The sequence below is a fragment of the Mustela nigripes genome, chromosome 1 (genome assembly GCF_022355385.1).
Source record: "Mustela nigripes isolate SB6536 chromosome 1, MUSNIG.SB6536, whole genome shotgun sequence".
Lineage (NCBI taxonomy): Eukaryota > Metazoa > Chordata > Mammalia > Carnivora > Mustelidae > Mustela > Mustela nigripes.
The window spans coordinates 76,133,039-76,156,266 of NC_081557.1; the positions used below are offsets into that span (position 1 = coordinate 76,133,039).

General features: G+C 38.8%; 2 protein-coding genes across 2 annotated transcripts in view; both read right to left on the minus strand.

Annotated features, from left to right (window-relative positions):
• Nucleotides 1-6,393, minus strand: part of LOC132025688 (beta-galactosidase-1-like protein 2) — a 47,645-nt gene extending 41,252 nt beyond the window's left edge. Inside the window, exon 1 of the mRNA XM_059413315.1 lies at nucleotides 6,241-6,393. Within this exon, the coding sequence (XP_059269298.1) occupies nucleotides 6,241-6,326 (86 nt within the window). The 5' untranslated portion in view covers nucleotides 6,327-6,393. The remainder of the gene's footprint in view (nucleotides 1-6,240) is intronic.
• A 13,058-nt stretch (nucleotides 6,394-19,451) lies between these two features.
• LOC132019327 (beta-galactosidase-1-like protein 3) overlaps nucleotides 19,452-23,228 on the minus strand; it is a 45,889-nt gene continuing 42,112 nt past the window's right edge. Inside the window, exons 20-21 of the mRNA XM_059402294.1 lie at nucleotides 19,658-19,774; nucleotides 19,452-19,517 (exon numbers count right to left, since the gene is read on the minus strand). Of these exons, the coding sequence (XP_059258277.1) occupies nucleotides 19,452-19,517; nucleotides 19,658-19,774 (183 nt within the window). The remainder of the gene's footprint in view (nucleotides 19,518-19,657; nucleotides 19,775-23,228) is intronic.

Here is a 23,228-nt window from a genome sequence, read left to right on the forward strand (position 1 = left end):
TCACTTGGAGTCACAGCCATCTCCTTCAGCTTTCTATCATGCACACAATGTGACCAGATTCAGACAAGCCAGTATCCACTCAAACAGATGTGGTAGAGATACCATCATTAACTGAGGCATACTGGCCTCCAGCAGAGACCAGGCAATGCCCAGGCAATTTTAAACTGGCCATGGATATGGACAAGCTCAGTACATGAGGTAGGAATCTGCAGATATAGTTCTTCAATTTACAGAGCATAAGTCTTCATTGATCCTAAAGATTGGTTCTTTTGTCACTACACATAACGTATAATTGAGAGATAACTTACAAATCCAATTTCCAGGTGCACTGTGATCCTATTAGGGCCGCCCTATGCAGAGGTTCACCTTCATCTGAGTCCAATGCATCATATTAAAGATACTGATCAAAAAACACTAACATTTTCATTCATCCACGTGGTCATGCCAGAGACTATTATTTAGATGGCAGTTATGTTAAATTGCCCAAAAGATATCATCATACATAGAAATCTCCTCACTTGGATCTAAAATACAAATTTTCTAGTCATCAGTCCAAGATTCTGATATGGTTACAGGTTCCCATGAGGTCCCATTTTCTTGGGTATTCCTTTCCCTTCAACTGCTCCCTTGGGGATGTTTCAGCCTTAACAGTCTTTAAGCTGTACACTCCTCCCTCAGCAGGGGAACTTGAGGGCCTAAGGAAGGAGCAGACCCTTCTTTGGCCCAGGCCAGTACTCTTAATGCCTCTAATCCAGAATAATGGCTCTTGGATCAATCCTGGAACCCCAAAAGCTTCAGCTCCAGCAAAACAGAACTCTGTCCTTGTAGCTGGTCCAGCTTCCTAACTGTGATCCTTGGCTTGGGGCCCAATGCTTTAGGCTCCTGCTTTGCTAGGACAGCATGAAATACTTCCAAAGGGCTTGAACCTTCCATACCAAAAGCTAGTATACTCGTTTTGCAGAGATGTGAGGTCATTTTGCAGCATTTTGCAGGTCAATGGCACTACTGCAACCTTCATACCTCTGTCCTTCCCTCTGAAAAGGCTTGTTGGTAAGCCAGGAAATGGCATAGCACCCAGGCTCCAGCAAGTCAGGCCAAGTGGCTGCCTACATGATCCAGGGACATGCTCTGGACCATTTAAATACTATAGGAAGTTTATATGTGAATAAACACTAATTAGACCAAAACCTTGAGACGCATGGGTGAAGCAACAAAACTGCCCAACCACGTATTAATAATAGTAATCAACCACATTTTAGTAATAAAAAGTATCCTGATGTTATGTGACAGAAATTTTTCATTTGGGGAAAAATTTCCATTGTGGCATCATCAACAAAAAAAGGATTATATCTCAACCTAGAAAGGGGTGAAAATTCTGCTAGATAACCCAAAGGACTCTACTAATAGCAAGACTCTGCTCTTGAGATGCTTGTGGTATCAGAATAAAATTATTTCATGAAACAGGGGAAACATAAATGTGTTCAATATTTTTTTAAAATCCACCACATGATACTTATGTACATAGATACAGAAGAGATGGACTAGTTCTTAAAGATACAAAGAACCCATATACATGCAGATTAAACAGTACCTCCCCTTCAGATGACAGAGCTGAGAATCTCCCTCACATTGATCCACAAAAATAGAATGTGCTACTTTACTTATTTTAACTTATTTTTACTTACTTATTTTAAACGTATGTCAGGATTTAAAGTGAATATCTCATATGGTCAGCAATTCTAGGAACAGAAATATACCCAACAGATATTCATTGCAACTTTGGGGTTTTTTTGTTGTTTTTACTTTACGTTATTTTGTTTCAATTCCAGTGTAGTTAACATACATTGCAACTTTGTAGTAGCTAAAAGATTGCAAACAATCGATGCCCATCAATAAGGAACTGTTTGAATAAATTATATCCCTAATGGACAATGGGGTAATAAATATAGCTGCCTTCTTATATATGCACAGAATACCCCTGAGAGAAGCCATTATTAGTAATCACCTCTGGTGGGGTGGAGAAGGGTGCCTAAGGGCCAGGAGTGGGGGTTTATTTTTCTCCTTATATTATTTGAATTTTAATCCTTTTACATAGATTACCTACTCACAAAATAAACTTTGCAGGAAAACACAGCATGTTCTTGAAAGCAAAAATGCCACTATCTATATGTGGGAGTATGAAAGCAGTGAATCCCATCAACTAAGGATCTCTACTTAGTAGACCCCAGTGAAGAGTTATTTCATTACCATTAGCCTCTAAAAATACCCCTGCCCTTCTTTCCCAGGAGAAGTCTCACACAACAGGAACTCTTTTTCAACATGACCTTTAATATCCAGAGCAATAGATTTAAGCAAGAAATAAAACTTAGTGGGGAGGAAGCAGCAGCAGAACTGTGCTGGATGATGGGAGAGGAACGAGGAAGAGGGGGGCTGGCCTCCAGAGTCTGTTTCAGGTGCAAAATGCTCTGAAAAGACCTCTCTAAACTCCAGCATCTCCTGAATCTTTATTAGAAGAGCATTCTAGGTGATACAGTGGAATTCAGTCATTTCACCAAAGATTAAGTGCTTTTATTTCCTTTGCTACTTCCTTGACCCAAGGTACAGATAACTCTTTGGCCAACCTTCTGATACTTCTGCTGCCAAGGCTGTGTAGCTTTTGCCCTGAATCTCCTGGGTATCCCAGTCCCTTTAATCAGAAATACAGCAATAATGTCCATGCTCTTGATCTAAGACACTCTGGTCCCCTTCGGTTGGCTAGTATGGCAGTGAAAAGAATCCCAATGCCAACTCTATCTTCCCAGCACAGGGTGGCTCAGACATCTTACCTCTCTCTTTCTCTGACTAAGCCACTGCCCAGGTAGCCATGTTTCTCCAGTTCTGTCAGAGAAATGACTACCTGCTGAAAGACACTTCCCAGATGCTGAAAACTTCACTACTAGAAGATGAAAGGAACAGTGTTCAAAGAGTTTGAACATTCCAGGGAATATGACTCAGGCCTCAAGCAGGGTAGAGTCCTAGAACAGGTAAAGCTCATAAAATCAGTGACCTCACAGAAGCGCAGGAAGAGAGACACAATTTGCCCACACATCTTGGCAGGCAGGACTGGCCATGATTTGGATCAAAGGTGACCAGGTCATGTTGCTAAGCTATCCACCTTCTCTAGAGAGAAGATGTTTATAGGCTCTCCTCTTTTTTCCTTCAGGAAGAGTGTGGGGTCTAGAATTCAAATAATGCTAGTATAGGAGCACTGAGTGAGGTAGAGCTGGGCAAACAGATGAACTTACCTTTGAGAAGGCATGATGCAGGGTGCCTACCTTGCCACTTTCCTCTCCTGACTTTTGCCAGCTAAAATATCAGGTATAAGAGATGCAAAGTTAATTGAAATATTGCTCAGTGATGCATTTATATTAAGTAAAAGAATCACAACCATGCCTTGATCATATCAAGTAGGCATTCTTGCGTCCATGGAGTGGGAGGAGGAAAGACAAGGAAAGGCAACCAGATTAGACATGGTTCCCACTGATATGCATCAAAGATCTCCAAATAATATACGGAGTAAAAGAAGCCAAATCAAAACAGAGTACATACTTTAGGATTACATTTCTATAAAACTCTTGAAAATGCAAACTTATAATATATGGTGAGAGCAACAGATCAGTGTGCTTAGGAGTTGGGGAGCAGAGAAGGGCTGGAGAGAGAGATGCATAGGGGCAAAAGTAAATTTCTAGGGCTGATAGATATTTTCACTCTCTTAATTATGGTGGTATTGTCACAAATGGATATATACACCAAAACTTATCAAACTGTATAAGCTAAACATGAACAGCTTATTGCATGACAATTATACTGCAATAAAGGTAATTTCAGACCACTGTTCAAGCTAAAAAATAGCAAAGGTTGAAATCATCCTCAAAAGTCATCTTGGTCTTCCTATTTCTCAGATACGATATAATCAAACAGCTTTGATTGACCGTGAACCAGCCCAAGGTAAAGTTCATGGGGAAAAAAAACAAAAAATGGATCCCAGAAGGCCCCTCCCCCAACCAAATACCTGCCTTCTGAGGTACAGGAAAAGGCTGATCCTGGCAGCTCAGCTCCACAAACCTGCCGCTGAGTAGCAAATTCCCATGTGACCTATATTCCCCTGGCCATATCCACATTTCCAGCAAAGGTTGGGAGGGGTCCTCACTTCCCTTTCAGTTAATGATGGTCAAAACTAGAGCAAGGCAAGAAGAGGAAGCAACAAAGAGTGAGTTCTTCTCTGCCCTCCAGAGATAATCCTTGGTTTCCAGCCCATGGCAAACAGGAGGAATTAGGCAAAAAGCCCAATACCATGAAGGTGATAAAATTTAAAAGATGCCCAAAAGACACATATTCTGAAGGACCCTAAGAGATGGCCTTGAATAGGGGTCAGAGCTTCTCTGGCCTCTATCTTACCTGCTGAGAAATGAGAGATATCAGGAATAACGATTTTAATAAGTATCTCAAACTATTTCCTCAGGCTTGAATTATAGCTGTTCCCAGGCACCTCCATAAACCCAGGAGTGACTCCTGTTACGGCCACTCTAACCCAGGCAGGGACATGGTTAACTCAGTTATGAGAAGCTCAGGCTTCACAGCCAGTCAGTTCCCTGATACCTCATCTTCTTTCCTGCCAGACACCAGCAAACACCCAGCTTCCTTCTTATACCTTTTCCTGTGGAATATTAGGGTGCACTACCCGGCCCAACTCAAGCCCCTCAGAGCTGCCCCTCAATGCCCCTGCAGAGACTGCCATATCCTTGACCTCCAACAATGGACAAACCACATGCTACTTGCGCAATTCTGGCCTTTCTCTCTGGGATGTGGGCTTCTTGATACCCTGCTGTATTAAGTAATCCTCCTGGGCTTTGCATCAGCCTTGCATCAGGAGGAATGCTGAACATCCTACAAGAGCCAGGAGCAGTCTTCAAAGAGGAATGGATTAGAGATCACTGACAAGATGGAAAAAAGTCTTGGGAACAACTCAGGAAACAAAATGCCTCTTTCAGTTTTCTGGACCCCCGAGTGAGAAGAGCACCATTTCTTTCTCTCAAACAATATTATGACGCCCTCGTCAATTCCAAAGCCAAGAAGAGGTAAAACAAAGACACGTAAGTCTGAAAAAGGTGGAAGTAGAGTCACTGAATGTGTTCTGTGCCAGCAAAAACATTCAGATATTCATCTCCATCAAAAACTTCCCTATTTTCCAGAGGAAATTTAGAGAAACTAATAAAGGGGTTTAGCAGAAACAAAAGATAAAGCTGAAGGGGTGATGTGTCTGCCCCATCACCTGTTTCAAAGTTAACTTGCAGTGCCAAAGCATTTGATACTCCTGGTCTGCCTTCCCAGAAACACTGGAGGTTTTGAATATGAAAAGTGCCAACCATCGACCTGAAAAACATGGTCAGGACAGTAGAATCCTATAAATAGATACAGTTTATGAAAGTTCTGGGCCACGGCACCCACTGGCTGTGGGTAAGTCCTTTTGCCATTAACACAACCACTTGCCACAAATAACAGTTTGTAAAAGGGAGTTGGGAAGGAGTGAGCTGATGACTGACGAACGTGGGAAAGTGGAGAGAGAAGACATATCAGTCTTAAAGTGGGGCTAATAAACCCAGAATTGAGGACCTTGAAGGACCCGTGGGACAGCAATCTCATGACTGTGCTGGGCAGGCGATATCAACCACATCTGTGAGCCTTGGAGCTCGGGCTTCTGATGAATAGAGAAGAATCCCAGCAGGCTTGGCAGGAAATGTGGGGACCCGGGAGAACAGCAGAAGTGGGCTCCCCAAGGAGGACTAGAGAAAGAGCAGAAGAGCAGTGATCGGGGGACATCTGACAAGAGTCCTGAAGGCTAGCTCTGCTGCTCTTCCCAGAGAGCTGGGGGTATCCACGAGAAAAGCAGAGCCCCAGGCATCACAAGCTTCGAGAAAGTGGGGGAAGTTCTAGGGTACAGAAGCCTGGGGACTGAGAGCACAACGCCTGGTGTCACCCGGGAAGCCTGGATCTCGAGGTAAGAGCAGAGTGCCTAGTGATGGAGAGGAACGCCAGACCCAGCAAAAAAGAGGCCGAAAACGCCTTTCCAGTGGGGTCTCGCGATTCGCGGGACGCGGACACCTGGGGCTGCCTCCCTCAGGTGAGAAGGGAAGCGAAAACTGTGGGTGTGGAAGGCTGAGATGTCAGGAGTCCGGCAGGTGTCGGGCGGGGCTCTCTCACCTGCGGAGCACCAGGAAACCCACGATCACCAGCAGCAGGAGTCCGAGTGCGCGGCCCGGTTTTCGCCCTATGCTCCACTTGCCCATCGCGCGTTCCCGCGGCGCGCAGAGACCTCAGCTAGCACTGTAGCCAGAGCTCAGCCGCGCGCGGGAGGCTCGGGGCCGGTGGGGGGGGGCGGGGCCGCACTCTGGTCGCCCGGGCGACCGGACCGCGTCCCCCCTCCCCTGGCCCACAGGCACTCATTGGCTGAGCCCTTGGGCCCCGCCCCCCGCGCTTCAAGTTAAGCGTAGGCGGGGGCGGAGCCTGACGGAGGCGGGGCGCACTGCCTCCCCAAGCAGTTTCCAGCTCCGAGAAGGTTCCCGGGAGGCTTTCCGGGTCTCCTCCGTCAACTCCCCCTAGTCTCAGGGAGGCGCTGGTTGTCTCTATGTTCCTTCACGTGGTATGCCAACAGGTGCAAAGATACTGGGCTCCTGTTGCCCAGTCCTTGCGGATCGTAGAGCACACCCACCAGCGCTCTACATTAGCAAGCATGTATTGAATGCGGTGCCTGCAAAGCCGACACAATGTTTTAGAACAGTTCAGATTTGGAAGAAAAACATTTTGAGGTAGTGAACTACCATATGAAAAGTCAGAACATTGTGAAATTTCCTTTAGACATGTTTTAGGACAGTGTGGTTCACGTTTGAACAGCGTGGGGCGTGGTGAGGTGAAGAGGAAGGAGCACCAAAATATTTTTTGCCTTTAGTTTCCACAAGTCTTGTTCTGGTCCTGACTCCCAGTAATTTCGGTTTTTCATCTTAAAAAAGTCCAGCTAAAATCCTTACATTTTATGAAAGGACAAATACAATTCCTATGGGTACAGAATTATGTCACAAAGGATATTGTGTAATATTTGGACAAATTTATGCTTTCTAACAATCACACACCCAATTCATCCCAAGAACAAAATTCAGATTTTACTGAAAGAAAATCTGAAACATTTTCTAGAAAGGCTAATGTAATTTCAGAGCACCCGAGGTTCTAGAAAATATCCCCTGTGGTGTGTTTCAAAGATTGTTTTAAATTCATTTGTCAGAGAGAGAGCACGCACAAGCAGGGGGAGCAGCAGGCAAAGGGAGAAGCAGGCTCCCTGCAGAGCAAGGAGCCCAATGCGGGACTGGATCCCAGGACCCTGGGATTACAACCCCAGCTGAAGGCAGCCAGGCAGCCCTCTAACGGACTGACCACCTAAGTGTCCCTGTTCCATGTTTCAAAACCATTTCCTACACATGTACATAGTTTTGAACTTGTAAAGCTGATAGGGACAAAATGATATTTTACTTCTCAGAACAAGTTCAAGTTGCAGAGTTTGGTGTGAAGGATCCTTTTACAAGCATTAGGCAAATATTTACTAGAGAGAAAGTTAAACCAAGGAGAGGAAAAAACAACCAAACAAGGGTAGGGGTAGGAGTAGAGATAGCAGGGCCAGAAACATTCTTGGAGACACTTAGAGAAGTAGCTCTCCTTTCACACTTTATAAAATCAGTACTTTTCTCCATTTTTTTAAAGACATGATAGTTATTAGGACTATGGTGAAAATATTCTGCTATAACTGAGAGAAACGCTAGCCCATGAGATACGGAGAAAGTGTCAAAGGTTAGCCCCCTTTTTACCTTTGGAGACCTGGCACATACCCAACATTCACCCTTCTCTCCTTGTGATATTGCTGGGCAGTAGTACAATCAGTCACACATCAGGGTATCCTGAAGTTAATAATCAATACCATGGGGCTAATTATACACTATATGTTAATTAAAAAATAAAAATTTATTAAAAAAATAATCAATATCAGCATCTCCATATTTTCTTCAGATATTAGTAAAAACCTGATAATATGAGCTATAAAACCTCTGAAATTCTTGGGCCATCCCTGTACCCCTCATTCTTATTTATGAAAAAAATAAAAATAACTTAGGTCTTTAAAAAAAAAAAGTCATTAGGGGGCACCTGGGTGGCTCAGTGGGTTGAAGCCTCTGCCTCTACCTCAGGTCATGATCTCAGGGTCCTGGGATAGAGCCCCGCATCAGGCTCTCTGCTCATCGGGGAGCCTGCTTCCTCCTCTCTCTCTCTCTCTCTGTCTACTTGAGATCTCTGCCTATCAAATTAATAAATAAAATCTTTAAAAAAAATAGTCATTAGGGGCGCCTGGGTGGCTCAGTGGATTAAAGCCTCTGCCTTCGGCTCAGGTTATGATCTCAGGGTCCTGGGATCGAGCCCTGCATTGGGCTCTCCGCTCAGAGGGGAGCCTGCTTTCCTTCCTCTCTCTCTCTACCTGCCTCTCTGTCTACTTGTGATCTCCATCAAATAAATAAAATCTTAAAAAAAAAAAAGTCATTAGCCCTTAACTTCTGGGAAGCTCAGAACCATAGATACAGCTACCCACAATTTAGGAACAATTTCACTTTATCTGGCTTTAATGATACCACAGAGAGTGTTACAAAGATAGCACTAGTCTGAGAGATGTTTTGCTGAGGAGTTGAGACTTTTGGTTTTTAAAATATTAGCAAGATACTCCTTCAAAATACTCCTTTCCAAAATATGTAATGAATTTAACCCAAAGTAGACAATGACATACTCAAATCCTGGGAACAGAAGCTACAGTTAAATGAGCAGGCCTGGTAGAGATGTAAAAACTGTGCTCTGGCAAAGTGTGTGAGATGAAAACAAATCCCTGATGTTCAGGAATCACTACTCACAGGCTACCTTTCTGGCGTCATTGGTTTAGAAAACATACAAAACTTTTTTTTTTTTTTTTTTAATGAAGTCCTGTTGTCATCCTCAGCCCACGACTTTAAGTTAGAGCTCCAACAGACCCAGAGAGCTCAGCTCTTTCTTTGAGAAGTCACGTATCCCATATAGTATACAAAGAACTCCAGAGGGGAATAAAAGCTATAGTCATTCAGAATCAGTACAGTGGAGGCTCTCAAGAAAAATAATCATATCAAACTAACCTTATTGTCTTTTTTAATAGGTAACAAACAGGTTTATAGATCAATTGTGTCTTATTTTTTCGTGCACTGTGCTAATGCTTTAAGAGTTATGTATCTGAGTTATGTATCTGAATTTTAGAAAAACATTTGATAAAATCTTTCTTAAAGTCATGAGAACAAGATGCAAAATGTGGCTTCTGTGATACAGCAGGTCCTTGGGCCCCTGGACCATGGTACAATCAGCTCTTTTTCACCTTCCTCCTTAAAGATAGACACTTGCACCAGCCCTCCCCACCCACTCACTCCAGCTCTTTTGCTCCAGGTTACATGACAAAACTAGTCATGATGCCAAGTTGCCGAAGATTCTTGAGCAAATAAATTAAGAACATGGAGGAATTTCTGGGAATGAATGAGGACAATTTCAACCGTAGATAGAAAATAGAAAGTCCCAAGAAGGTGATTTAGGCCTTGGAAAAAGAAAAAGAAAGCAAATCCAAGTTAAGATAAATAAGTCCTCTCACCCCAAGAGATATGTCAGTGGGACTGGAAGGGACATGTATGCACTGGGGAGGGATGCACTGAACTTCATCATTGGCCTTTGAAGTCCAAAAATATCACTTTTCAGCCTCAGCCTTTGAAAGGCAGAAAGGCCAAAGACCTAATTCATTGAGAAGTAAGCAGCAAACGTTTAATGACTACTGTGGGCTGAACACTGTTTAGGTGCTTGCAGTACATCAGTGGGAAAAAAAGGATGAGGATAAAATATAAATTTCCCTTTGAAATTTATATTTTAGCTGAGGAAGAAAGAAAACAAAAATTAACAAATTAATAAGTAAATTATAGAGTTTGTCCAGAGATAATAAATTGCATGGCAAAAAGAAAGTAGATAAAGGAAGGAGATTGTGAGTGTGTGTGGCAGGGCGGGGGGAAGGGAATGCACAGAGGAGGCCTTACTGAAACCATGTTAACTGAGCAAAGATCTGAAAGAGGTGAGAGTTAACCATGCATGCAAATAACTGGAGGAAGGGCTAGGCAAGCAGAGAGAACCCACAGTGCAAAGGCTCTCAGGCAGGAGCATAACAGAGTGTTCTGGGAACTGCAAGGTCCGTGTGGGAAGTGAAAGGGAGGGGGAAAACGACAGGCCGGGAGGACAGAAAAGTACAGGGGCCTAACGATGGAAGGCCTTTCAGAGGACTCTGAAATGAAATGGGAGCCATTGTGGACTTTGGACATCAGTTATGCTTTGAAAGACTCCCCTGGCTCACCAGGAGTGGGTAAGAGCAGAAGAAAGAAGACCAGCTTTGAGGCAGCAATCCCAGTGGAATATGATGCTGGCTCACACAAGGGTGGTAGGAATAGAGGAGGTGGGAAGTGTTGGATTTCTGGAAATAGTTTGAAAGCAGAAACTGGAGGACTGTTGTGATTCTAGGATCATTTGTGAGGTGAGAGAAATAAGGCGGATTCAAGAATGACTCCAACATATCAGAAGTACAAATTGGGCTGGTTGAGTTTTGAGATACCTGTGAATGTGCTAGAAGAGATATCACATAAGCTATTGAATGCACAAGCCTGAAGTTCCCAAGAGAGGTCTGTCACAGAGATATAAATTTAGACACTGACATAGAGTTGGTATTTAAAGGCAAGAGTTTGAGTGAGCTCACCAATGAAGTAAGTGCAGACAAAGAAAGAGAGGACAAGGATGAGCCCTGGGGCACCTGACACTCAGGAGAAACCAGCGAAGTTGAACTAAAAGGAGCGGCCAGTAAGGTAGGAAGAACACTCAGAAAAGATGGCATCCTGAATGCCAGAGAGAAGTTACCAAGGAGGAAGCAGTAATGGCCTACATTACATGGTGCTGACAGGTCAAGTTAAGACTGATAATGAATCAATGGATTCAGTACATGGAGGATTTTGGTGACTAGGATGCAGGCAGCTTAGGTGGAGGAGGGGGTTAGGGGCAGGGAAGCTGACTGGAGGAGGTTGATTTTTTTTTAAGATTTTATTTATTTATTTGGCAGAGAGATAGCACAAGTAAGCAGAGCAGCAGGCAGCGGGAGAAAGAGAAGGAGGCTCTCTGCTGAGCAGGGAGCCCAATGTGGGACTCAATCCCAGAAGCATGACCTGAGCTGAAGGTAGCCGCTTAACCAACTGAGCCACCCAGGCGTCCCTGGAGTAGGTTTAGAAAGGATGAAGAATCTAAGAGTGAAAGGGGAATCAGTAATTTGAAGAGTAGCTGGTGGTTCTTAACTTGGAGTCAGGGATAGTATTCTATCTTCATTTCTATTTTGGATAGAAACTACCACATACTTGTACGCTGATAGTGATCGTGACCAAAAGAGATGAAAACTGTGAAGCAGCAGAGCCTTTACAGAATCTCTGGAGCAATGTCCTTGAGTAGGTGAAGTGGCTAGCGGCTGGTGACCGAGTCAGCATACATCAGCATTCTCTGTGATAGAATGATCACTTAGGTTAATTTCGAATACAGACAGTACAACATTGTCAGAAATGAGAAATGGACTCATCATTTGAATTTGTTGTTAATATCTGATTATTAACTCTACATTTGAGATGTGACATGAAGTAAAACATTGAAATTTTATTGATAAGTTTAAGCAAAATAAAGTAATAATTAATGATTATTATGGAAACATTACCATAATGTACAGAATTATTCTAAGAACTTTCAAAGACTTAAGCACATAGAGAAGTACATTAATAGCCAGTAACAATATTAAGAGAGTACATTAGCGTTACAAGTTCTAAAGAAGAATATCCTATCTTCTCTGAGCCAACAAATGTATGTAAATAAATGGTCTTTAGAAAATAAAGAAGATGGGGCACCTGGGAGGCTCATAGGACTCTTGGTTTCAGCTCAGGCCATGATCTCGGGGTTATGAGATCAAGCCCTGCATTGGGCTCCACATTCAGTGGAGAGTCTGGTTAACATTCCCTCTCTTCCTCTTCCTTTTCTCTCACCCTACATGCACTCTCTCTTCATCTCTCTCTCTAAAATAAAGAAATACATCTTAAAGAAAATAAAGAAGATAGACATCTATTTACATAGCATACAAAGTAAAAATATAAATAATTAAGAGCTATCAGTATTGTTATATCACAATTTTATAACTTTAGAACTATTTGATGTCTACCATTCATAACAATAAATAACACAATTTTTATAAGCTGAATATAATTATTACATAATTTCATTGCAGCCTTGAGTCTTGGAAAAAAGAATTCTTTGGGAATTCTTGCCTTCTTGAAATGTCATGAGGAGGAAAATCTGCAACATGATATGCAGCTACATCTATGAAAAATCACATTCAATCCAGATAGGACAAAGAATGAACATGTGAAGAAAGGATGAAAACATTAACCAAAAATTAAACACACTTTTACTCTCACTACCAAACTTCAAAAGGACAGACTTATAAAATTTTAAGAAGACAATTTCTTATTATTTGAGTCTATGGAGGCTAAATAAAAAGTCTCAAAATAATTGCTCTATCTTGCTATTTTCCATCATTTCTAAACGCCAAAAGATTTTTAAAAATCTGCCCAACTTATGATTCCCAGGTGTGAATTTCCTTCTATAAGACATGTCACTGAAAACATTTTCCCCAAATTATATTTTTCTATGCACCAGTTAGTGATATGAAATATCCATATTTTATCTATCAGGTATCTGGATATATAGGAACAAAGAGAAATTTTCTTAAAGTTTGACATCATAATAAATTAGTGATGAGTTTAACTATGCTTCTCCTTTACTTTGTTACCATGATATCTTAGTTTAGCACAGCAAACTAAGAAATATTTATAAAATGAAAAATTAGGAAATACAGATGCTATGTATTTGTCATTAGCAGAGGACATACATGGTTAAAAGAATTACAAATATCATTTATGACATTCAGCTCCTTATTTAGAAAGTAATTTCAGCGTGGTATATACTTTATATACTTAGCATTATTCAACTAGAAACAAATTTCATAACATACAAGATATTTTGAAACTCTCTTGTCCCTTTACTTTATGCAAGATGTTTAGAAAGATTGAATATCAGCTAAAACATGTTTTAAAAAAATTAAGCTTTAGCAAAAGAAAGCAAAACAAAGCCAAAGTCTAACTTTACAGAAAATAATAGCAACATAGAAGGCCATACAAACAACAAATGATTTATTTTCTTGAACCTGCTGAAAAAGCAGCACATTGATATGCTTTGAGATGAAAAGTTATCGTAACATGACACTTGCTGAGGAATACTAGTACTCTGTGAAAATGAAAGCTGAAATGCAGATAAAGTTTCAGAGATTATTTTTGTTATCTTGAAGTACAGTTATATGACTCCATTGTTAGATTTTTATATTCAGTATTTAAAGGGATATATGTTTGGGGGAATGCAAATCAATGCTACAATGAGGCAGCATTTCACACCCACTAGGATGGCTATACTGGTTTAAAAAAAAAAAAAAAAGATTAAACCAAGTGTAGTGAGGAGATGTGGAGAAATTACAACCCTCATTCATTGTTGGTGGGAATGTGGAGTGGTATAGCCACTTAGGAAAACAGTCTGGTGTTTCCTCAAAAAATTAAACATGTGTCCCAGCAATCCCACTCCTAGGTATTTACCCAGGAGAACTGAAAAGATATGTTCACACATAAACTTGAGTGTGAATATTCATAGCAGCATTATTCACAATAGCCAAAAAGCAGAAATATCCACTCATTGATGAATGGATAAACAAAATGTTGTATCCGTATAACAGAATTTAATTTATCCTTAAAAAGGAATGAAGTACTGATATATGCTACATAAATGAATCTTACAAACATTATGCCAAGTGAAAGAAGCCAGTCACAAAGGGCCACATATTGTATGATTCCATGTACATGAAATGTTCAGAATAGGTGAATACATGGAGATGGAAAGTAGATTAATGTTGCTAGGAGCTGGGGAGGGGCAGAGGGGAATGACTGTTAATGGGTACAGGATTTCTTTCCAGAGTGATAAAAATGTTCTGGATTTAGACAATGGTTACAACAACCTTATGAATATATGACAGTAAAAACTACTGAATTGTAAAATTTAAAAGGATGGGTTTTCTCATATATGAACCATATCTCAATTTCAAAAACTTTTCTCAAATATAAAGTACTTCTATTTGTCCTTTTTCTATGTATGGAACTAGAAATATTTGCTTTATATATTGAGGATAATGTTTAGGAACTCTAGAATTTACAACTCTAGAATTATATCTTTTCATGAGTTCAATCTTTTATCATTATCAGTAACTCTCTATATCTGGTAATGACTATTATTATTCAGCCTACTTGCCTGATATTAATATGGTTACTCCAGATTTTTTAATATGAATTTGCATGGTATATGTATATTTATATTTTTAATTGAGGTAAAGTTGACACATTTTATATTAGTTTCAGGTAGAAACACAGTAATTCAATAATTATATACATTACAAAATGCTCACTATAAGAAGTGTAGTTACCATCTGTCACTATACAAAGTTACTACAAGATTATTGACGATATTCCCTATGCTGTGTTTTTCATCCCTATGATTTATTTTGTAACTGGAAGTTTAAAACTCTTAATCCCCTTTACCTATTTCACCCCATACCCTCACTCCACCTTCCCTCTAGCAACCACCAGTTTGTTCTTTGTATTTATGTATTTCTGTTTGTGCATTTGTTTTTTAGATTCCGCATATAAGTGAAAGCATATGGTGTCTGTCTTTCTGTCTGACTTATTTCACTTAGCATAATACCCTCTAGACCTATCCATGTTGTCATGAATGGCAAGATTTCAATCTTTTCATGGCTGAGTAATATTCCCTTGTGTGTATGTGTATGCATATGTATATATATATATATATATATAATGTATGTATATGAATGTGCGTGTGTATGTATGAAATATATATACCAGAACTTCTTTATCAATTCATCTATCCATGGATATTTGGACTGCTTCTATATCTTGGCTATTTTAAGTAATGCTGCAATAAGCACAAAGGTGCGTGTTTTTTTGAATTAGTATTTTTGATTCTTCATGTAAGTACCAAGTAGTAAAACTACTGGATCATATGATATTTCTATTTTACATTTTTTTAAAGATTTTATTTATTTATTTGACAGACAGAGATCACAAGTAGGCAGAGAGGCAGGCAGAGAGAGGGGAAGGGAAGCAGGCTCCCAGCCGGGCAGAGAGCCTGATGCGGGGCTCGATCCCAGGACCCTCGGATCATGACCTGAGCCGAAGGCAGAGGCTTTAACCCACTGAGCCACCCAGGAGCCCCTGTATTTTACATTTTTTAATAATTTCCATACTCGGGCGCCTGGGTGGCTCAGTGGGTTAAGCCGCTGCCTTCGGCTCAGGTCATGATCTTAGGGTCCTGGAATCGAGTCCCATATCGGGCTCTCTGCTCAGCAGGGAGCCTGCTTCCTCCTCTCTCTCTCTCTCTGTCTGCCTCTCTGCCTACTTGTGATGTCTCTCTGTCAAATAAATAAAATTTTAAAAAATCTTTAAAAAAATAATAATTTCCATACTGATTTCCATAGTGGCTGCAAGAAATTTACCTTCCCACCAATAATGCATAAAAGTTCATTTTTCTCCACATCCTCACTGACACTTGTTATCTTACTTTTTTTATACTAGCCAATCTCACTGATGTAAAGTGATATCTCATTGTGGTTTTGATTTGCATTTCCCTTATGATTAGCGACACTGAGCATCTTTTCATGTGTCTGTTGGCCATCTGTATGTCTCCTTTGGAAAAACATCTATTCATGGTTTTATTTTAAATCAGATTTTTTTTTTTTTGGTGTTAAGTTGTATGAGTCCTTTTTATATTTTGGAAATTAACTCCTTATCGGCTGTATCATTTGCAAATACCTTTTCCCATTCAGTAGGTTGCCTTTTCATTTTTTGGTGGTTTCCTCTGTTGTGCAAAAGTTTTTAATTTGGTATAGTCCCAGTTGTTTATGTTTTCTTTGATTTCCCTTACCTGGGGAGACATCTAGAAAAATAATGCTAAGGTTGATTTTCAAGAGTTTACAATCTATGTTTTCTTTTTGGTGTTTCATGATTTCAGGTCTGATATTTAGGTAGTTAATCCATTTCAAGTTTACTTTGGTATGTGGTGTAAGAAAGTGGTCCAGTTTCAATATTTTGCATGTAGTTGTCCAATTTTTCCAACACCATTTATTAAAGAGACTGTTTTATTCTTGTTACCTTAGTTGTAAACTAATTGACCATAGAGGTGTGAGTTTATTTCTGGGCTATTTTGTTCTATTGATCTATGTGTATATTTTTGTGACAGTTCCATACTGGATTACTACAGCTTTGAAATCTTGAATTGTAATACCTCTTTGTTCTTCTTTCAGCTAGTTGGGGTCTTTTGTGGTTCCATACAAATTTTAGGATTCTTTGTTCTAGTTCTGTGAAAAATGCTATTGGTATTTGATAGGGATTACATTGAATTTGTATATTGCTTTGGATAGTATGGACATTTGATAATATTAGCTCTTCCAATTCATGAGCATGGTATATTTGTCCATTTATTTGTGTTGTCTTCCATTTCTTTCATCAATATCTCAGAATTTTCAAAGTATAGGTATTTAACTTCCTTAGTTAAATTTATTCTTGGTATTTTATTCTTTTTGATGAGTTGTTAATGGGATAATTTTAATTTTTCTTTCTGCTAATTCATGCATGGTATTTTTTAAAATGATTTTATTATTTACTTGCCAGAGAGCGAGCAAGAGCAAGAGCAAGTTAAGATAGAGCATGCAGAAGCAGAGGGGTTGGCAGGTAGAGGGAGAAGCAGACTCCCTGCTGAGCAGAGAACCTGATGGGACACTCGATCTCAAGATCCTGGGATCATGACCTGAGCCAAAGGCAGATGCTTAACCGACTGTGCCATCCTGGCATCCTGTGTGGTATGATTTTTTATATTAACTTTCTATCATGTTGTATACTATGTTAAAGGTGTATTTCTTGTAAAACTTATATATTTCTTTTTTGTGTGTCTGACAACTTTTACCTTTGGAGGGTTTACTACATTTACAAAATTTACTATGGTTGCTAATATATTTGTATTTATTTCTACTATCTTAATATGTGTTTTCTACTTGTACTTATTTTTTACATTATTGTCTATTCCTTTTTACCTTTTATTGGTTAAGTTTTTTAGTTGCCTTTTTTTTCCTCATTCTATTTGCCCCCTTCAAGTTTTTTGGGTTTTTTTTTTGGAAAGTTATAAGTATTAAGTACATTAAACAGTTAAGCTAAATTTAACATACATATTCAACAAATTCAAAGTTAATATCTTAGCATTACGAAAAGCTTAGATCTCCCTTGTTTTTGCTATCACAGCTCTTCCACCATAGATATTTTCTCCTAGTCTTAGAACTTTATACAGATTTTGCCCTCAAATTAGACATTAATATATTTTTTATTGAATTAATGTTTGTTGAACTGTATTTGCATATTTGTCAACATCCTTCCTTTGTTTCACATTTTTTCTTGAATCTCAGACCTTACCACTGGGGTCATTTTCTTTCTGCTGACTTATGTTCTTTAGGATATTTTTTCTCCACTGAGGTTTACTGAGAGACTTAAGGTGCAATGCCCTAAGCATCCATGGTCTGTAATGAATTAGCTTTCCTGGTATGCTTCTATAAATTACAGTAAGGAACTAATCACTGAAAATATTTCCTGTAAGGTGTTATCTTATGAAGCCCCAGTTAAGAAAGGCTGCCTCAGAGTTCCTTTTAAAACATGGATCTTTTGATGATATAAAATCTTTTGGCCCTTGTTTGTCTGTAAGGTCTGTATTTTGTTTTCTTTTGCTTTGTTTTTCTTGAAGGACCATGTTGCTAGGTAAAGAGTTTTAAGCTGTGAGCCCTTTTCTCTAAAACATTATATCTTCTGGATAGTATTGTTGCATTCATATCCGCATTCATAAAAAATGACATAGGTATGGAGTTGAGGTATAATAATAGAAGAAGAGGTATAAATCAGAGATACATGTATTCAAACATCTCTTAAACCTTGGTTTCTCCATCTACAAAGTGGAAAAGCTGCATGGTTGCTAAGATTAAAAATAACATATATATTATCTGAAATATAATACATACATATGATTTTCAGGATTATTATTTGTTTTTTCCCTTGGTCTATAGATTATCCTTAGATTTTATGGGTTTGAGTCTATAGCCTCAGAGAATAAAGTTTTATGTAGAAATTTTGTGGGTGCATGATAAAATTCTCTTTCAGTGAGCCAGACATTCAGACTAGTGGGAGAAAAGATCATCTGACTCCTTAGTTCTCATCCCAACCGGGAAGGTTCCTTCTTCCCTTTTGACACCAGATTATTTGCCAAATTTGTTGAAGCTCCTAGGCCTAGGTAATAAGATTTTGTTGTAGTGCAATGGTTCAAATTTAGGTCAAGTGCTATAATTTGATTATAAAAATGTGATTCATTTCCAAAGGTGTCATTTGAGGAAATCCATTTGACTCATATTTGTCCACTATCAGTAGGAAACTTGCCTATATCCAGATAGCTGAGAAATAAGACAACACAGAATGCTCCATGGCAGGCTTTGCTGTCAGATCTGTCAGAATCAAGCAACCAAATTGCTATATCTTCTCTGACTGGATATGACCCACAAGGTCACCTTGGAGACACACGGGCTGTAGGAAAATGCCTGAAGACGTTGTTCATGGCACCTTGTATTCCCCCCCTCCTACAACACACATACACACACACATACACACTCTCTCTCTCACACACACACATCAGGAATTTACCATTCAGCATATACAGTACTTTCTTTGGCATAGAGAGAACACTAATCCTTACTCTCTCTTAAGCCAGAGACTCTTTTCTTCCTTCCAAATGAGTCAGAAATAAAATCTGGTATTATTTTAATCATATCTTCCTAAAGGCACATTTGATTAGAGAATAAGAATATGCTAAGGATTAGGCATTTAACTAGGTAAATCAGTCATTAAAGATTTTTGAAGACTTTTTGAAGCCTAAAAATAGGCATCACATGGATATACTATAATATTCATAACAATTTCCTTTTTTTATTTTTTAGCTTATTTTTACATTTTTGCTATTGTAGGCAATACTGGTATTCTCGACATAAATCTTCCTACTTAAATGCTTGTAGGTGAATTCTAACAATCCTAGAAATGTATTATAATACAGTCTTACAGGATGGGTTCATTTGTAGTTTGGATGTATGACCCACTCTTCCTTTTCTCAAACAGGATGATCTAGGGAGAAAAGAAAGGCTAACAGTAAGAAAGGGTAAGCCTATTCAGTACAGAATGAGAAAGACACTGAACTGTATTCTGGGGATGAAGGCAGATCTCAACATTCATGAAACATAAAAGCAGGGGTAGGGGTGACTCACCTCATTGTCTTCTGGATGAAGCCAAACACCGGGAAGGTAAAGTGTTTTCTGAGGTCCAATAATTGAATATCGCCCAAGGTTACGTCCATTGATGAATGCAAATCCAGAATTCCAGGTCTGGAAGGAATGGAGTCTTGAGACATAGGAACAGATTCACACTGGCAATTCTCACCTGAATGTTGAGATCTGCCTTCATCCCCAGAATACAGTTCAGTGTCTTTCTCATTCTGTACTGAATAGGCTTACCCTTTCTTACTGTTAGCCTTTCTTTTCTCCCTAGATCATCCTGTTTGAGAAAAGGAAGAGTGGGAATCAAACCTTTAATGCTAATGCTACTGTTGTTCCTGACCCATGATGTATAATGGTATGGTTTTTTTTGTTTTTTTAAAAGGAGTTGTTCTGTTTCCAGAGATAAGTATTAGATAATAAAGATGAATGCTAAAGCTAAGAAGTTATAAAAGTTATACATTTTTTAAAACCTGCTCACAATACCATGATGAGTGATAGGACCAAGATCTCGGCAAAGAAAAGTGAGAGATAAGAAGACATTGAGACAGTTTTTCCAATAGCAGCATCTGCTTATTCAGGAAGAGGTGGCTGAGAAGCTTAGCAGAAACTTCTTTAGCCTCACAAGTTTAGGGAACAAAAACTGGATACCAACGAACCTTATTAAATAATTTACACTCTGGGTTGTGATCCTGAGCACCTGCCTAAACCCAAGGAGAAGAGTGAACTAGAAATAGTCTGGCCATTGTATGAAAACCTTGATTCAAATCATTTCTGTCCTCATAATTGTACTAAGGTGATTACTAATGCACTTAATCAACTCTAGAGGTGGACGTAAATTCCTGATAGCATCTTAGGCTTTAAGTTATTTCTAGCAGTTTTCATATGTAATTTCTGGAACTCAAAAATATCAAGCAGATGGGGTTGGAAAAGACAATATAATAAAAAATACTACACGGAACAATAGGCAATAAAAACAGATGCACAGGTGATGCAGATAATGGATTTATAAGTACCAGGCTTTCAAAGAATTATGCTGAGGCACCTGGGTGGCTCAGTGGGTTAAGCTTCTGCCTTTGGCTCAGGTCATGATCTTAGGGTTCTGGGATTGAGCCCCACATCAGGCTCTCTGCTCAGCAGGGAGTCTGCTTCCTCCTCTCTCTCTGCCTACCTGTCTGCCTACTTGTGATCTCTATCTGTCAAATAAATACATAAAATCTTTTTTAAAAAAATAAATAAAGAATTATGCTTATTAAATTAGTTTGCTCATAGAGATGAAAGATAGGGCGCCTGGGTGGCTCAGTGGGTTAAGCCACTGCCTTCGGCTCAGGTCATGATCTCAGAGTCCTGGGATCGAGTCCCGCATCGGGCTCTCTGCTCAGCAGAGAGCCTGCTTCCCTCTCTCTCTCTCTGCCTGCCTCTCCATCTACTTGTGATTTCTCTCTGTCAAATAAATAAATAAAATCTTTAAAAAAAAAAAAAAGAGATGAAAGATAAAAGCTAGAATTTTGACAGAGAAGTGGAAACTATTTAAAAAAGTCTAAAGTTATAGAATGAAAATTCTAAAATTAAAAAATGTAATAATTAGAAATAAGAATTTAACAGATATTTCAAATAGCAGATTCGATACAGCTAAATAGAGAATATAGCTAAATATAGACTCAGTAAACTGAATAATAGGAAAGAAAGTTTCCAAAATTAAGCTTAGAGGAAAGAAGAGTGAGAAACATACAAGACAGGAAGAGACAAAAGGAGATATAACAAAATGGTTCTAACCTATAAAATTGGAGGCTCTGAAATGCTCCAGGTAAAAACAAAGATTGCTAGACATTAAATAAAACAGTAATATGATATTCATAAGAAAACCATCTAAAATATAAAGGAATTATAAAAATAAAAGAATAACAGAAAATGATAAAATAGATAAACCTTAAGCAAAAGAAGTTACTATAGCTTCATTAATATCAGAAAAAAATTTATAAAGATTTTTTTTATTTGACAGCGAGAAAGGGAACACAAGCAAGGGGAGTAGAAGAAGGAGAAGAAGGCTTCTGCTGAGCAAGGAACCTGATGAAGGGCTCTATCCCAGGACACTGGGATCATGACCTGAGCTGAAGACAGCTGCTTAATGACTGAACCACCTAGGCACCCCTAGTATCAGAAAAATTTGACATTTAGGCAAGAAGCACAACTAGAGATAAAAAGGAACATCTCTCAATAATAAAATTTTTAATCTAAGTGATAATGATACATATAAAAGCTAAAAGTAAAGATTCAGAATATCTAAGCAAAACTGATGAAATAACAGGTGAAATAAAATTCATAACCATAATGGAAAATTTTCAAACAATGTTTCAATAGCTAATAGATAAAGCAAACAAGAATCAATAAAGACATAAAACATTTAAAATAAGGTAATTAACAAAGTTGAACTAAATGATATATAGAGAGCATTGATCTAATACATGCAGAATATACCTATTCTTTCAAGTATACACAATAATCTTTATAACTTTGACCCTATATTGGACTAAACAAGTATTGTATTTTAAAATTCTCAGACCACAGTACAGTTAAACAAGAAATTGATAATAAAAAAACTACTATAAAGTATCCAAATATTTGGAAATTAAGAAACATGTACACATCTTTTTAAAAGATTTTATTTATTTATTTGATGAAGAGAGATATCACAAGTAGGCAGAGAGGCAGGCAGAGAAAGAGGGGGAAGCAGGCTCCTTGCCGAGCAGAGAGCCCGAATCAGGGCTTGATCCCAGGACCCTGAGATCTGACCTGAGCCGACGACAGAGCCTTAACCCACTGAGCCACCCAGGTGCCCAAGAAACATGTACACTTCTAAATAACACAGAGGCCAAAGCAAAAATCATGAGGAAAGTTAAAATATATTTGAATTGAGTGGTGATGAAAATAAAACATATAAAAACTTATGGATTATATATCCAGAATAGGCAATTCCATAGACACAGGGAGAAAATTATTGTTTGTCAGGGGTTAAGGGGAGGGGAAGAAAGTGCTTAATGAGTACAAGCTTTCCTGTTAGAGTTATAAAACTGTTTGGAACTAGATAGAAGAAGAGTTGCATTCATTGTAAATGTACCAAATGACTCTGGATTGTTCACTTTAAAATGATTAATTTTATGTTAATGTAAACTTCACCTCAATAAATGTTTTATGCTTATGGGATACAACTGAATTCATACTTAAATGAAAAATTGCCTAAAAGAATAAAGACTAAAAGTCAGTTATCTAAGCACCCATCTCAAGAAATTATAAAAAGAAAGAAGATAACTCCTAAGATAAAAAGTAGAATGAACAAAACACTTTACACCTTCAGAATGGCTAGTATCAAATAAGTAAATGAATAAATAAGATATAGCAAGTGTTAGCAAGAATGTGGAGAAAATGGAACCCTTATGCCTTGTTGATGGGAACACAAACTGGCATAGCCCTGTGGAAAACAGTATGGAGGTTCCTCAAAAAATTTTAAATAGGATCACCATATGATCCAATAATTCTGTATGGAGTATTTAACTAAAGAAAACAA